General features: G+C 27.9%; 2 protein-coding genes across 3 annotated transcripts; one reads left to right on the top strand and one right to left on the bottom strand.

Moving 5' to 3' along the window:
* Positions 1–124: 124 nt before the first annotated feature.
* LOC112694260 (protein pigeon) lies at positions 125–14,054 on the bottom strand. 2 transcript variants are annotated; one of them, XM_025569680.1, is made up of 17 exons: positions 13,756–14,054; positions 12,725–12,852; positions 11,922–11,991; positions 11,662–11,853; positions 11,489–11,535; positions 11,216–11,392; positions 10,969–11,136; positions 10,641–10,797; positions 9,228–9,538; positions 8,981–9,157; positions 8,540–8,773; positions 7,280–7,462; positions 6,507–6,727; positions 3,463–3,677; positions 1,332–1,538; positions 1,165–1,239; positions 125–249 (listed from the first exon to the last, which is right to left on the bottom strand). In XM_025569680.1, exons 1-17 carry the CDS (start codon positions 13,829–13,831, stop codon positions 170–172), a joined length of 2,718 nt encoding a protein of 905 aa, XP_025425465.1. In that variant the 5' UTR covers positions 13,832–14,054; the 3' UTR covers positions 125–169. The 2 variants fall into 2 exon arrangements, with proteins under 2 accessions (XP_025425465.1, XP_025425466.1); XM_025569681.1 differs by lacking the exons at positions 11,489–11,535; positions 11,922–11,991; positions 12,725–12,852; positions 13,756–14,054 and having other exon boundaries at positions 11,662–11,754.
* A 105-nt stretch (positions 14,055–14,159) lies between these two features.
* Positions 14,160–16,295, top strand: LOC112694261 (DNA replication complex GINS protein PSF3). The gene is made up of 4 exons (XM_025569682.1): positions 14,160–14,398; positions 15,568–15,709; positions 15,777–15,906; positions 15,975–16,295. Exons 1-4 carry the CDS (start codon positions 14,299–14,301, stop codon positions 16,203–16,205), a joined length of 603 nt encoding a protein of 200 aa, XP_025425467.1. The 5' UTR covers positions 14,160–14,298; the 3' UTR covers positions 16,206–16,295.
* Positions 16,296–18,444: the final 2,149 nt, after the last annotated feature.

The following is an 18,444-nucleotide window of genomic DNA, read 5'->3' as shown; positions in this document are numbered from 1 at the left end:
ATACTTTTAGTAATATTTATATAATATATATATATATTTTTTTTCTTTAAATATTAGATTTTATTATTTATAATACATATAAATATATATTTAATAATGCTCTAAATTATCAAAAAATGTTCTTATTTATAACTTTTAAATAAACCATATGTGTTTGATATTTGTATACTTAGTTGAATATATTGTTTTCTTTTGTAGACACCACAGTGGCTTCAACAAGAAGATTGTAATCAATGTCTGCCAACATGGCTGAAAAATATACATACACATACAATAAGTAAATACATAAAATATAATGTGTAGCAGTGGAGTCCGGAATATTTGTTGAACTTGCAACAAACTTAAATAAATTTAATTTGTCTTTCAGAATTAGATAAATATGTTGTAAATAAAGAATAATTCATAAGTATTATACTAGTCAACATACAATAGTAAAATACATTTATATAAAGAATACATAAATATCGCATCAAATCAATGAAATTTAAATTTGAAAATTTAATGAATGCAACATTTCAAAGTAAAAATGTATCTATATAATGACAATATGCTTTAATAATAAAATTAATTTTATTCGTAGAGAGTAATTTTTACATTTCAATGACAGTTATCAATTTTTGCACTTGGTATGTGGGAAAATAATTGGTAAAAATAGGATCTTCTTTGAGGATATACAAAAATTTGACATAATAGCAGAACGACAAATAATATATATTGGTGGTAAGTAAATCGTGAATAATTAACATATGTATGTATTTTGATATCTATAAATCATAAGATAATATCATCCAAAAAGATATAAAGATCAAAAGCAATCACAGGGAATTATTCTATATTTGTAGTGTACCTATTAAATATATATATTCGTAAAAAACTGTTAACCATATATATATATACACAGTAGAGTCGCGATAACTCGAAAAACTTGACAACTCGAACTGTGTTTTATTCCCCTATAAATTAGTTAGATATCTCGAAGTGAATTTTTATCCCCCTTCAACTTCGAGTTATCGAGACTCGACTGTACTATATTAAATGATGGAATATATAAATGTGTAAATAAAAAGGAACAAAAATACAAATATATTTGTTCGTTCTCCACGGGTCCCATCCATCAAAAGAATCACTTATCCTACATTAAATAGTTATTTATTATACACTTGCCTTTGGCTGTAAGGAGCTCCAAAAATGTTTCCAGTGGTGACAACCGATGCCGTGATGGAAAAACAGACGTCGCGCCTAAAGTAAAATAATTACGATATCGGTATGAATTTTTAGTGGACGATTATTAAATATTAGATACTTATAAGTTGTAAATAGGAAATACAGACCGGCATTCGATCGATATTTGACGTTACGGCGGTAATTGGAGGTCCTGATAGACATGCCACCTAGAATTTCGGCAGCATGTTCTCTAGCTCTCAACATGACGGACACGGGATGAGACCATTGGTTCATCAATCGCTTGGCTCTCGAATGCGGTAAATTCTGTATGAGGTCTAATTTTTTCATAACTCCTTCTTTATTTTCAACAATATCTGTTTAGAGAACGATAGGTTAGTAAAGGTAAATTAATAAAAGAGTAATAATTAAGTATTAGCTACTAAATATTTATTAATTTATTAAAAGTATTCAATTTCCAGGAGTAATAATGTACCTCTAGATACTTACGACCAGTATAAATGTAAAATAATATGTTATTATTTTAAGATTTAACCACAAAATAATTTTTTTTTGTTTTTCAGTTTTTTTTTTTTTTTTTAGTAAAAAAACACTAATATTGAGTATATGAATAATAATTGTCTTACTGGAGCCTGTTATTCTAAAAGGGACGAGGCGCGTTACAATAACGCAAATTGGTATAGGTTCTTAAGTATATAATAATGAATATACATACAGGTACTATAATTATATAATCTGTTATAAACTGTTATAAAGACAGTAGGTACAAACAAGTAAGTTTGATTCGTGAGAAAATAAATCGCCGAACTCTTAAAAAAATATTCAGACTCTAGAGCAGTGGTTCCCAATTGGTGGTCCGCGGAGGTGGTTGTGTAGTACAGTAATGATATTTTAATTTTATTTTAGTGCAATTATTAACTTTGTAATCGTTTGAAATTCCTAGTATTTTTGGACTATTGCAATTCGATTATCGCGAAAAAGATGGATAAGATATCCATTTTCCTGTGATATTGAAAAAATAAAAAAAAATCTCTCTTAACAAGAACAAGATAAATTAATTGATTTAGTGAATAATGGAACGATGAAAAATATTTTCAACGATAAAAAACTAATTGATTATTAATTAATTGTTCAAAATGATCAAAAACAGTTGGCCGAGAAAGCTTTAAGACATTTGATCCCCTTTAGCACAATATATATGAGAAAAAGCTTTTTCTGCTTACTGTTACTGATACTGATTTAAAAGTGAAAATATCAAGACTGCAGCCGAATTTGGATGAAATTAAGAAAAAGAAAGGTTTTATTTATCTCTTAAAGTTCGAAAATCAATGCAATAACTAATTTAAGTAACTCATAAATAAATTGTAAAAGGTAATTGCAATAATGATGTATCTAAAATCAAGTGTTAAATCAAATAAATATTTAATATATAAATATTTTTTTTTTTTTGGAAATTTGTGTATAATATTACGAAAAGGTTTGTCAAATTAAAATAAATACATACATTTTTTTTCATTTTTATAATTAAACAAAATTGAAAAGTAACAAAAAAAGGGTCCCGGGAACAATTTAAGTTATAGCAGGAGTCCGTGACTTCACACTAATTGGAAACCACTGCTCTTGAGCATCCATAATGGACACGTAACTTATTTTAAACACAATTATTCTAGGGTTTAGGATAAACTATTAAATTCAATTAATCACTAACAAAATAATAAGAGAATATTAGGATTAAAATTATAATTGAATTTTGTCGATCAAATGGATTCATTTAACTCTTGTGGAACAGAGTACAAAGAAAAAAAATGTAATAAGATTTACATTTACAGGCGTATGACTAATATTTTAAGGGGTGCCTACAATACTTTTGGGCTCTATCTTAACAACAAATGTAGGTATATTTAATAAATTCTAATGTTTAAATAATTAAATAAATATAATTTTAATTTTTTTTCCCATGAGTCTCATATATTTTCTTAAATTGTTTATAATTTGTACTTTTGCAGTCAATTGTAGCTGTTATATTATCATAATAATTTTTATCAAATATTTTAAAATAAAATACATTTAATTTTAGCAACATCAGTTAAAATACAGGCCCCTTACTCTTAGACTTAAATTGTAAGGTCCCATTTACAAATTTTTGTGGGTGCGGGCATCCATCCCCCAGTGTTCACGCTTATGTCTACACTGAGGTAATTTTATCTTGAGCCATTATTCTCGTGTATACAACTGGGGATGTAGCAATAGACAGATAGCGCATTATTAATAATCACTAACCAGCCAGAATTTTCTTCATAACGTCCACATTGAGCGAGAATGTATTACATCGAACGTATTGATTGAACATGGTGGCTGACATGACTGTGTATCCGAGATACGTGATGAATGATTGAAAACCTTGTGGCAGAGGGAATGCCAATGCATCAGCGGCTTGTGCGAGTCTCTGCAACACGGTCAATAGCGATTGACGTTGGTCGTCTTCTATGTTGTCGCTGAAAACCCAATACAATAAAATTATACAACGGCTTATTATAGATTAGATCAAAATATGGTGGTTGAGATATGGATGATTATAAGAGACAGAGTAGATACTCAAGATAAAAAAATAAAATGCAATATTATAAAGAATGTGTTGCAGTCTACGACCAGTGGCACATTTAATATATACGCGCCCCGGGGCAAAATTATTTTTCCGCCCTTCCCCCTTACCAAAAAAAAAAAAAAAATATATATATATAAATAAATTCAAAGTTAAGCAATAAAAAAATTAATTTTATGAAACAAATTATAAATCAGTGGTTTTGCGATATTGTATTAGATAATTTTATAGTAATACCATTGATTTTATAATATATATATATTGTATATTATAAAATCATTGGTAATACATATCCTAACGTTAACTTAATTTTTTTTTGTCAGTGAATATTCCTTTCTTAAAAAAAATATATATATATATATATATTAAATATAGAAAACGGAATTTATACTTATTATATGCACAATGATTAACAATACATGGTTTTTTATTAGATTAAATATATTATATTTATTATTAATTATATACAATAAAATAATCGATAGCTTATAATTTTTTTCTTGACTTTTGAGAAGAAAAATGTTCAATAATATCAATAAAATTAATAGTTTTTGTTAAATCAGCTTCAATGTTGAGGGTTGTTAATTAATTAAGACGATTTTCTCCCGTTGTTGATCTTAAATAAGTTTTGACCTTTTTTAATGTAGAAAATGATTTTTCCGTTGAACATTTACTTGAAGGTGTACATACGTAGTAGCATCCTTAGAGCAATATCAATAAAGGATATACTTCAACTAAACTATTCTCTTTTATAAATGCTAACATCAGGGTTTTACACCCGAATCTGTAACACCCCTAAAAACCCTTAAAAAATCAAAAACTCAAAACCCATATAACCCGAATGATTTTTTTTTAAACACCCGAATTAACCAAAACCCGAATAATTTTTTATTTTACAATCTTTATGTGACATTCATTTTGTAAGTATTTTTTGTGGTTATTTTAATTTTGTCATTAGTTGTTTAATAGTAAAATTATTATTCACAGGAATAATTTCACAAATAATATATAAAATAATTAATCTAAATGTATCTAAATAAAGACAATAGCAATATATGATATTGACAGGTGTGCATGAATGGTATGGTATGTTGAATGTTCAAGTGTAAACAACTGGGATACTATTTTTAAAATTATCCCAAGCGGGTATGTCGTATTATTATAATTTAATAGGTAATAGGTCTACGAATCACCGAGTTGTTATTTATTGCAATACTGTAAGTTTGAAATAGAATTGATATTTCGCGTACGATTACCTAAATTATTGTTCGCGTTATTCGTATTTGTTCAATGTATGGCATGTAGTACACATGTCTATGTAGTGAATTGTCAATTTTTGTTGGTGTAATAATTTCATCGTAACATTCGTAAGTATAAATTATTATTATTATTGTATTACGCTATGTCTTAGCTAGCGCGTTTTTAGTGTGTGCACGCACCACAAACCATGAGGTGAAATTTGTGGGAGGCTGAGGATTATTTGCTTGTTACACCTATGAACACCACTGTGCGCAGTTATTTATTTCAACAAGGCAATTTACGAAGTTTGACAATTTGACATTTTTAATCAACAATTTAAACAAAAAAAACAATTAGGTGCCTTATTTTAAACATTTTGTACATTGTAACTTTGTAAATTGCTTGTTGAAATAAATAATTGCGTACAGGGGTACCTATAAGTATTATAAGCAAATAATGCTTAGCCCCCCACTAATTTCACCAAATTTCTGCTTATGCAAAGATTACTTTATATACAATCTATCTAATGTCGATAGTAACCTATGCGTGTAAGACTTGATCCACGGCAAAAGGAAAAAATACAAAACATACTAAATGGAGTTGGAAAGGAAAATCTTAAGACATATATGGACCGATTTACAATCACAAACTAGGAATATATGAAAATAATACAATTAAGAGCTTAGAGCTATATGACGTATATGAATAACCTAACATAACAAAATATATGAGATGTAATTGTCTAGAGTAGCTGGGATATGTGTGGAGAGTCGATGGAGATGTACTAAAGAATTTTCTGACTGGAAAAATAAACGAAAGATACCCACTGGGACAGGGACGGGTTTAAGGGAGTGGCTAAGGGGATATTAGCCACCTCCCACCCCCCTGGGACCAAACTAACTATTTTACAAAGCCAAGTATAATGATATATTGATATATTAATAATTATTATAAAATATCGTCAATCGTCATTGATGAATATGTTACCTATTTTGTACATTTTTTTTATAAATAAATAGCTCATTTTTGTTGTTAATTATATGTTTATATCTATATTTTTAAAATGGTTTTAGATTAAAATTTATATCAATAATGTAACTATTGAAAATTTGTCACTATTGTGAAATAAATTAATTACTTATGAAGGACTCAAAAAAATATTCTGTAATTTAAAATTTTATATAAATTTATAAAACAACTAACTAAATTCTTGAACCTCCATTAGCCCCTCCCTTGGTGACTGATAAAACCCGCCCCTGCACTGGGAAGACCGAGAACAATATGGAAAGATACTGTAGAAAATAATATGAGATTGATTTTGACTTTGGACAGAGAAAAATGGAAAGGATTACTAGTGGCAGCACAGGTCCTGAATAGATCGTTAAACTGTGAATGAAGATGACATAAGTACACTATTTACTAATGTTACGATTGCCACCACTAATTTTAGTATAACTCTACTGTATAACAATTAATAACGTACATTAGTTGGAAACCGGTGCGCTTGTGCAATCGCACATCTACACCAGCGGCCAGGGTCAGATTGGCGCACAGTGATCTTGAGATCTCCAGCTGCGACGACGCGTATTTGGTGGCCACGGCGTGCACGTGCATGGCGTTCGGTTCAGACATGGTTCGACTACGCAGTTTATTGGTACGCATTGAGCTCTGTTTCAGTAGATGCATGCTCAGTTCACGGAGATTCTGTAGAAAAAAGACTTAAAATTTAATCACAAATTTTTGAGTAGTCAAGATTTGCCACGCAAATAATGGTGTCGATCATTGCTATAGACCAGCGTTTCATAAACTGTGTTCCGTGTAACCTTGGAGTTCCGCGAAGCTTAAGAAATTTTTTAAATTTTTTTAATAAAACTACTTTAAAATTTCCAACTAAAGACTAGTAATAGTGAAAAACTGTTTGCATTATAGAAAAAAATATTTGTATATTAAATAACAATGTATAAGCCATATAGAATAGTCTAAATTTATATTTAGTCTAATTAAAGTAATTATTATTAAAGTATTATAATATATATGTATATACAATTATTATTATTTTAATTTTTATTTTAACATATTTTTTTAATTAAATACCTTTAACACAATTATTATATGATTATAATTTATTTAGAAATAATCTAAAAATCTAAAAAGCATAAAAAAAAGTAGGGGTTCCACGATAAATATGGACAACAAAAAAGGTTCTACGGACAAAAAAGTTGAAGAAACGCTGCTATAGACAATGATACTACTCACGACGGATATAACATGCTCTTGTTTACTGGCCGCCGACGTGTCGGTTTCTACGAATGGTAATAGCACCGACGATGACGTCTGTAAAGAATGAGGCAGATCGGATATGGCAATGTTGGCGATGCTGTTAGCGAGCATCGACCCTCCGGGTGAAAGAGGGGTGCAACATCGAGAAAGTACTTCGGGCTGCAATAAAATACTGAATTTTATACAAGATCTTCTGGGATCTTGGAAATTAGGCACACACACACACATATATATATATATACAGGACGTATATCAAGTAAATTTTAAATTTATTACTAGAGTCAAGAGGATCATATGGTTGCCTCAGACGTAAAAATACTAGATTCGTAAAATGCGCAGCTAATAATATTACTGTTTTGACCTAAGCTGAAGGAAATGTAGGTAAGAATCAAATGTTTTTTTAAAAATGTAGTTTGAAATTTTATCATGATATGATTAAAAATTAATAAGTTGGATGCACATTGCACGAAACTATACTTTAGACCAACGGCCGCCAACTGATGGTCCGTGGACCACTGGTGGTCCGGAGAAAAATTTGAACGTTACTTACAGAATCTTTTTGTCGTTATTTCCCAAAAAAAAAGAAAATCCTAGACATGATATTATGTAGATAATAGATCCATCTCAGCAAACGATGACAAATTAAATATGACCGAAAAAAAATGACTTATCGATTTATTTAATGGAATTTATGTAAAAAGCTATTTTAAGCTAAAAGTGGTCCGTAGAATTTAGAGTATATGGTCCGTGAGGTCCAAAAGATTGGCGACCACTGCCTTAGACTACTACTAGTGCCTAATTCTTTAGGCGTAAAGAGATTTGGTAAGGATGTACATGACTGATTATATTTGCATAGGCAGGCAGGCATGTACATAAAAAATATTTTTTTTGGGGGGTCTATAGGTTTTACATTTTCATACTTATATCATTTATATCCCACTTTTATTCTATAAAAACAAACATTTAATAATTTTCCTGAATTTTAGAGGGTTGAACCCCAAAAATCCCCATTGTGTACGTGTCTGAGAGTAAGTACTCTAAATTATCTCGTGAAGTAAATCAGACTATATAATTCAACAATGGCAGTCTAACTTTTATGGTATTTATTTGAGAAAAATGCTATCGATAACTCAACACTAAATTGTATGTGGGAGTTACACTTCAATATATTCCATCAATGCTGCCAAAATCGTTCTATGATTATAATGCATTTACAACAAGTCTAAGTAGTCTTACCTGGTAGCATACTAATGAAACGTTAAGTTTGACCACTACCGTCGAGTTTAAGAAACGTGAAATATCTGGTCTAGAGAAAGCATTATCTTCGGAAACCGATCCACCGGGTAAGAGTTCCCATAACCTTGTCCATAGATCATCGCGAAACGGTATTAGTCTTTGTCGCGGAGACAGTAACATAACTCTAGGGTTTTCTAGTGTTTCTTGAGATAACGTAAGTCCATAGCCATTCACCTGTATCAAAAGTTCATTAAGTTTAAAATGTATTGAACTAAGGAAAAAATAAAAATGGTACGTTTACACTTATAAATTATTTGGTAGTATTTCAAAAACAAACACATCGAATAATAAACGCAACAGTGAATGTTAAAATTAATTTCAGTTAATAAATCAATTTAAACAATATTACCATAGAATTACTTACACAGCGAAAATAATTACCTTAACTTCGAATGGTATATTATGTTTAGATAGTGTAATGGGTAGATATCTCGCGAGGCTAAGAGCATCGGACAACAAACTGCGTTTGACTTGAGCATAAGCGCTCCCCACTAATATTTCTTGCAATAACTTTGAACAGTTTATACTTAAACTATTGTCCACGATCGAATTTAAAAGCTAAACAATTGCAAATAGGTCATTATGCTTAATGCCACGTGTAAGTATAAAAAAGCGTGGAAAAAATTACTTGATTAACAACGTCCATATCTCGCCTGTGTACAATGAAATAGTGCAAAATGGCTTGTTGATTGGCGTGCAGGGCGTCCGGTCTTTTGAACGCCTCGATTAAATGGCGTTTAGTGATTTTTGTTTCATAAACGGCCATTGTAGATAAATCGACCACCGTGCCCGCAGAACCAATTGTTGTGACAATGGTACTCTTCCAACTTCGATTTTCATCTGCACACGGTATGACGATATGGCAATTAGGTTCATGGTCGGGACCTACGTCCAGAAGTAATGTACACATGTTTGGAAAATGTACCAATAAATGTTGATCTATAATAGAAAGAAAAAAACAATATATTACAGAATTACCATATAAAAATAATAATAGATATTCGTTCGTATGTAATCTACAATAAAAATTTTATCTACGCTAATTTTTTAATTGTATACTATGTACAAGGTACTAATTAAAATAATTGAAAATAATAATTAATAAGGTTAAATTACCTTTGTAATAATTTAGAATTGTTGATGGTGAATGTTTTTACTACAAATATTATTAAATACACATTTATTTGTAATATACTACAAATAATATAGTATAAAATCTTTTGAGACAAACTATGAGTATGGGTATTTAATTTAATGAACCTTTAAACTATGTATTATTAATGCTGAATTCAACAACAGTTCTGTTGGAAAATTATCATAATGTTCTCCCAGTTAAAGTTTTTTCTGGGTGGCTTTTTAGTTTTTACTTTTAAATTCCTTAAGTTCTAAGTTCAAGATCAGTATTTAATATATAGCCAAATTAAGAAAATTGCATTTATCTAAGAATTAATTTTCTCAGTTTATTGTAATTTCAGTATAACATTTTTTTTAAATATACACATCAAACCATAGAAATCTTAATGTATAATGGTCTAACTTATTTTTTATCACATTATACATTAACATCAGTAATCAGTAATCATTGTAGAATATAATTATTTTTACACTTAACTAATAAAAAATAGTTTTAATGAATTAAAAACTAATTACATAAACAGCAGAATTTATTAATAAATATTTTATTTTATTTTATTATTAATAAATCATAGATCAACATTTGAATAATATTAAAACTAAAATAACAAAAACACAATAAATGGATAAGCATTCAATTCAATACTTTATATGTCCATGGCAGTCTTAACTAAAACTTAACAAAATAAACAAATTATTTGATAATAAATATATATATATATATATATATTTATTATTAAACAAATCTTTTTCTTTAATCGTGCAAAACACATTGGATGCAGATTTAAACACATTCATGCAAATATTGAACATTTCATTAACAATGAATTGAGAATCTAATTTCTAAGTCAACACATTAATAAATCGGAACTTAGAATGCACTCAAAAAATATTATTCAGAGACTACCTCCTTGCATAGTGAATATTGGACGAGACTCATATGCACGAGTCATAGGTACACCAGCTATATTGCAATGGACTACACTACCATGGTGTAGAAGAGTAACAGAAAATGCCAAATATACTGTTCTTAAATGATCATTGGCTAATGGAGCACTAATTCCCTAAAATTATAATTTTAACCAAAATTGTTACAATCAAACAAACTTTATCCATTTTAAAAGGATTAATGAGTGTTTGAAAAATGCATTATAAAAAATCAGTACATCAAATAATTAAATAATATAAATAAAACAACAGAGTTGTTGAAAATAGAAATATAATATTTTACATACCTGATATAAATAATAATGACAAATTGCAATAAATCCACGTGCATCTGATAATACACGGACATCTAACATACTGTCATGAACACACAATGGCACAGGAATATCAAAATAACCATTTGAGAGATTGTCTGCTGTTCTCTTTCTATTAGGCAGATTTAATGGGACATTGAGCTAAAATATTATTTAACAATTATTTTTCAAATAATTTAAATTAGCTATCAACAATAGAAAATAAATATTAAATAAATACCACTGTTTCATGCTGAGGTTCGTCGTGAAACTGCAAAGCAGAGAGACTAGCTTCATCTGCACTACTGTTGGCCAAATTCGAATAATGAATGTAAAATAAACATTGATGCTGTGGTTCCCATTGGGCCCATGAGAATTGATTTACAACCTTTTCTTGCTTTTTTATATTCAAACGGTCCTAAAAAAAATGTGGTATTAACTGCATATAAATGCATACAATTCAAAAAAAGAAAACAAAAATAATGTTAAGCATACTGTTATGAATAAAATTCACCTTTACATTATCAGCAGTGGTTTCCTCCACTTGATAAAGTGTTATAGCTATACAAATGCAATATTAATTTTCTATCAATTAGTAGGTTGACTTTTTGTGTTTAGTATTTTTAATGTTATAAAATATAACTTTTAATCTTATAAGAAATTAATTTTCAACATCAAATAACTTACATGTTTCATGAATAAATACTAAAAAACGATCATTGTCTGGCTGTTTACGCTTTCTATATAAAAATTGAATCATTGTTTGACGACGGTTAGTGATGTTCAAATCAATAGGATCTGAATTAGGTTTATCTAGGTGAATGATAAAAACACGATAATACTTCATACAATCTTCAAAAGATTCTTTGGTCACGTAGCCTAAAAGCAGATTTATACGTTTGTTATACATTAATTTATTGATATCTAAAAGCACAAAGATATATTACCAAGGACGGAATTTTTGTAATTGATGGAAGCTTGAACAATATTTATCAATTGTTTAAATTTAATTAAAACCTGAAATTTTAAAATAATATAATTTAAAAGTGCACAATATTTTGATATTATATCATATTATATATTATATTATATTATATCATATCATATCACTCATGATTTTTTTTATGTGTACTATTTTTAAATTAAATATTTAATAAAAAATCTAAATATTTGTAGGTTCAATTTTCTTTTAAAAATTACTAATCTTAGAAATAATACTCCAAACACAGATTTCAGAGCATATTTTAACTGGTAATAAATAAATGGTAAAGTAAGGATCAACTGATTAGTTGAGGTTTAGAAAACTATATTTACCAATATTTTGTAAACTTGGTGTGTATTTTTTTTTATCATACTATATTTTATCAAACAATATATTATAAAAGTGAATTTAGCTTAAGGAATAGTTTATATATTCATAACCTACTCACCCCTAAAAATGTCAGAGGCAATAATTTATTAACAATTGACTAATTATGAATAACATAATTAAATGTTATTTAACTCAACCATTTATTCCATTTTTTTCAAGGTATTTAAAACATAGTTTTTAAAATTTTTTAAAAAATATTTCACGCCATCTCAATTAAAAAACAAGAAAATTACCCTAAACTAACCAAAACAGAACATCAGATGAATATTATATATATATAAAATAGGGCAGTGGCATATTTGCTAAATACATTGGGGTATATTACACTGGAATTCCTAAAACATGTTCTTAAAGATTTGAGTATAAAATCTTATTCACTTGTATTTTTTTTATGGTGTAAAAAAACAGTCCAACTGCAGTACAAGATCCCCCTTGGCCTTTCAGGTCCCAGCAAAGGATGAACTCTCCATTTTGTTCTTGTCCCAAGATTTTGCAATTGCTAATATCTACACAAAACATTTTCATCATTAGACATATAAATATATGAGTAGTTTTTTTTTTTTCTTTAATTATATATATTTTACGGGTTAAGTTAGCGAAAATGGGTAGTTAACAAATTACTCGGGTAAACCTTATTCATATGAATAGTATAATGTGTACATTATCCAGTGTGCTATGGATAAGGTATGAAGTAAAAAAAAATATTAAGTAAATTATATATTATTAAGTTATTTTATGTATGAAAATATGTAATTAAATATAGTTATATATTGTAACAGTTCAGATTTGGATAGCATTTTGAGTTGCAAAACATCTCCCGAGATTTACATTTATTTGTTGAACAATTTTTTTTACACAAATATTTTTTGTAGCCGACACTTATAAAATATTTATTAATTGTTAATTACGATTTATTTGTTTTTTATCACGTTTTTTATTTTACATAATATGTCATAATATTTTGATTTCGTTAAATTTACCGAATTCTCATTCTTTTCATTAATTAATTTATTAAAACTATCATAAAATTTCGTTTTTTTTAAATAAAACTAAATTATAAAACATTAATAAACTAAACTAGTGAACTCGAAAACCGATAGCACCGTACTGAAGTTTAAAATGATTATACAATATGAACGCACACGATATATCATAATGTACAATTTATACTCTTATATCATATTTTATTAATATTATCTACAGTTGATACTTTGTCATATTTTATTTTTCGAAAAAACTTTATCCACTCAAAGGTAGATAATGTACAGATTGCCAACAAAATAAACGTTTTACAAATATGTTTACTTTACACAATAGGCACGAGTAGTGTTCCAATTACAAGATTTTCGTACTCAACCCGTAACGTACATAAATCATATTATAGCATATTTTTTACTCCGGAGCATCACCTTTTACTTGTGCTTCCAGTAGATGAGAGAGCACTTCAGGTATGTCCAATACTTTCTGCAGTATCGATGTCGTCATAGCCGCGGCGGATTCCAAGAGTGATAGAATGCCGAAATCGACGCTCACAATTTACGAAAAAGGATTGAAAACCTATCCGAACTGGATATAGCATTAATTTCGCCGTGCCAATAATGACAACGACACGGATAACGTTAACGTGACCGGATAACGTTAACAGGCAACATTTGTAGATTATAATATACAGATTATTGTACAGTTAATAATCTATAAGCCTCGAATAACAGGCACAACGATCACGAAATTGTTCATACGATAACTCGCCACGATTGGCTGAAATCTTATCGGTGAATTATCATCAAGTGTTATCGTAGGCGATAGATTTCCCGCCAAATCGTATTATCACCAACGCGTGTACCTTGGAAAAGATCCATTCGAATGCGATCCGTTCAAGTCTTCCGTTTTCTGTTCTGCGTTCGAACGGTTCGTCCATTTGTTTTATCCGGTGTCAGAACTGTTTCAGCCAAATGTACCGACACGTGAAACCCCATTACTTTTCTATCGATGCAATCATGGCTGCTCAAGAAAAGATTGCGTGCAGGTTCACTAAAAAAATCGAATGCGTCGGTATGTTAACTGTTTTGCTGTTTTTTCGTTGTATACAATTTATGTCGATCGCCTCCGGTCGCTAAATTTCCTTCAACTATAAATTATATAACTACTCCATGGACGTACGCAGACTTGTATTTCAGGGGGTGCCTATTATACTTTTGGGCTCAATCTCAACAAAACGTGTAGGTATATTTAATCAATTACAATGTACAAATAATTAAATAAATAAAATTTTAATTTTTGATTCAATATTATGGAATATATTATTAGTCCCAATGAATATGTTTTTCTTGAATCGTATATTTCTCTTAGATAGCTTCAATTATGATTTATACTTTTTTGTCAATTGTAGCTTTTGTTTTTTTTATTATGATAAATAATTAATTTTTTCCAAATATTTTATAATAAACTGCATTTAATTTGAGCAACATCAGATAAAATATAGGCATCTTAATTCATGATTATGCTGTTTCATTGTTGTACCATTTATTACTATTAACTTTTTAATACATTTTATCATATCTCCATTACACAATTATAAATATAGGTAATTTTTTATTATTTTTGGGATGTTTTAAAAGTCTAATTTTATTATTTTATCGATCCATTTTACTGGGCAAGTATTAAATTTCAGTAAAATCTTGATTACCAGACAATATTATCAAAGCATTAAAAACTGTCTGATAAAAAAGAACAATGGCTAGTAGAAGAATAAAATATACAAATATTCCTTTGATGGAACGTTTCAAAATATTAAATAGATATCTTTTATTGAAAGATAAATAGATATTTTGTTGTATTATCAATTGCATTTTTATACTTATGGTTTTTATTTAATTGCAAATGCTTAAACTATTACTTTGAGAGAGGATCAATTTTATTCATTGCATAAAATATATAATCCATTTAACTTTTTCAAATAAATTTTATACTATAATAAAATTTAAGTTATTAAGTTTGTAATAATCTTATAATTGATAAATATACAATAAAAAAAAATATATATTTATTTAAATTAAATAAATATTATAAATTAAATTTATAATTTATGTTCAAAGTTTAAAATTAAAAGACTTAATTTTAATGATGGGTAATCTACACTTAGTATAGATTACCCATCATTATTTAAAACTATACCATTAGTTTCGAATATGTGGCAAATAATTAATTTTGTATTCTCTTAGGTTTTTTGGATTCACTTATTTCTGAAAAAGAAGATGGCGAATCTGATCCTAAAATAGAACTTCCTTTTTGGATGATCAAAGTTTTTTTAATTGAAAAATCTATTCAGTTTGATATGCCTAAGGCTTATAATGAAATCTATAGGTATGCACAGTTGTAATAGATACAGTACTAAACATTTGTTGTAAGAATAATTTCAATTTTATTTCAGGGGAGTCTTAACGGCTGATGCAAACGTTGTAGACTTATTCAAATTATGTAAACATTTCTATTTGTTTGGAAAATTTTTGTCTCAATTGGAACATCGAGAGGCTTATGAAGTCCGAAGAGTGTTAATCCAAGTAATAAAAATAATTAAAAAAAAACATTACCATTGTTGAATATTTATTTTTTTTTCTTTCTTATTCAGACCTTTGTAGATAGATTTAAACAAACAATGGATTGGGCACAAAATATAGATGATAATCAGCCATGCTTCAATAGACTGGACTGTCTTGAAAGAAAAATATTCAATGACGCCAGAGTTGCTCAACAACAGTTAAATACATATTTAACCGAAGGATCTGGCCAAATGGAAATAGCTGCAATGATATTGAACTATAGAAAACGGAAGATGCATGAAAATTGTGTAAAAGAATAATATATTATGGTAAAGGGAATTATTGTAAAAATAATGTGAATATATTTTAAATATTGATTGTTAATAAATGGTAATGAATGAAATTTTAATTAAATTGTTATATAATAAAATTACCATTTGTTTATATGTTCCAAACATTGTACTTAATAAGAATTACATTTTAAAAACTAATACTAATTTATTTCCGCAATTAATGATATATCACATTTATCTTAATTTATTCTATATATACGAAATTGAATATACTTAGAATATTATAATATCATTTTCAATAACATTATTGAAAGGTATAATGAGTATCAATGGTTGAAATATAAAACATAAATGTTTTATTAAACATGTAAAAATAGTGCGGTCATTTCGACCATAGCGCGACTATCGCCGGGTTAATTTGTATTCAGGATCATTTTTAAGCCAAAGGCACGGGAACCTTTGGTACTCTTCCAAAAATGTTTGAATATCAAATGTACTTTTATTCATTTTGATTTTAATTAATAAAAATAAATATAATTTACACAAATAATAACAATATATATATATATAATAATAATGTGTAATAGTGTGAGTAATAACATAAAAAATTAGGTAGTTCACACCAGAGTTGGACCAAATTTTAGATAAATCTAGATAATTATTTGAATAAAAATTTATTCGACTAATTTTCAAACACAATTATTCAATTAAAAAATTATTCGACTAATTTAGAAACAATATTAATCAAATAATTTGGAAACAATATTATTGGAATAATTTGTGATTATAATATTATTTGAATAATTTTTAAACATAGTTATCCTATCCTAGTATATATAGTAGTAGTTAGTACTAATTACTAAATATGTATTATGAAATAATGATTATAATTCTTCTAGTTTGTCTACATGTATTTAATATGTACCTTGATAGTAATTAATTATCAATATTGAAGATATTATTATTATATCTAGTTTAGTCCAGTTTTTGTACTATATTATATAGTCTCAGATATTTTGGTACTATGTTCTAACTACATATGTTCAATGTTGTATTTCATATTTATAAGTTCAAATATATAGAGCTCTACACAAAAATATAAAGATACTAGATAGATATGGGCAAGTAGCTATAAAAATTAGTCGAATAATAATTTATTCGAATAATTGTGAAAAAAATTATTCAAATAATAATTTATTTGAACAAAATGTTATCTAAATAATCATCTAAATAAAATTTTATTCGAAAAACGCCCAACTCTGGTCACACGATGATAATGACTATCACTCTCGTGATATTTACTATCCACTATCATACACGTAATATGCGAGAGCCGCTTTGGTGATAGTTTGATAGTCACTATCGATCTGTTCACACGATGATAGTTTCTCGATAGTAACTATCACGTTTTACTATCACCGTGTGACCGCGGCTTTAGAACGTTGTTTGTTCTGAATATTATTTTTTCATCCATATTTTACACATGTTCTATGTAGTATTATAGGTAAGAACATCATACTTTTTATAATTTATATTTTATAATCGCAATTATTTTTAATATTCATTAGTCTATGGGTGTTTAATTAATTATTACTCGTCTTTTGTAAGCAGATGTTAAAATAAAAAACTTACAACAAACTTATAATTTTTTCACTCATTTTTATTTATAGTCATGGTACCTAATTTATTTATTTTCGTAAAACAGTTTACGACAGTCCAAATTGTTATAGTTGTTGTATACAGCAACTTAATGAATGCATTAGATTACAATTTGAATGAAGAGTTATAACTTTTCAAAAATTAAAGTGCTAATATTGTACTGGTGTATTATATTATACAGAAATTATTTAGGAACTAACATGCCAAAACTCACTAATAGGTTCTGTTGTTTTCGTCCTGTGTCCGTATCTAGTTCTAGTAAAATACAATTTTAGACTAAATAGTTCAAACTGTAGATTTTAACAAATATTTTCATTACATTGTCAATGTGCAGTTAATAATATTTCTTGGTACTATATGTACAACTCATTTTTAACAACGCACTGATAAATCCTGAAAGACAAACAAATGTGGTGTGTACAGTAATATATTTTGTTTTCATACAACTCATTTGCATTACAAATCTTACAAATGTTGTTATTCTTAATGTGTACAGTGTACAATGTACATACTATTTACAGTTAAATGTTGTCGAGTATACATAATATGATATTAGGTTGAACAAACGTCTATACAATTTATTTTTACCAAATCAATTATCAATCGA

This window comes from Sipha flava, unplaced genomic scaffold (assembly GCF_003268045.1).
Source record: "Sipha flava isolate LNK unplaced genomic scaffold, YSA_version1 126_pilon_pilon, whole genome shotgun sequence".
Classification (NCBI taxonomy): Eukaryota; Metazoa; Arthropoda; class Insecta; order Hemiptera; family Aphididae; genus Sipha; species Sipha flava.
This window is presented reverse-complemented; position numbering and strand designations above follow the sequence as displayed.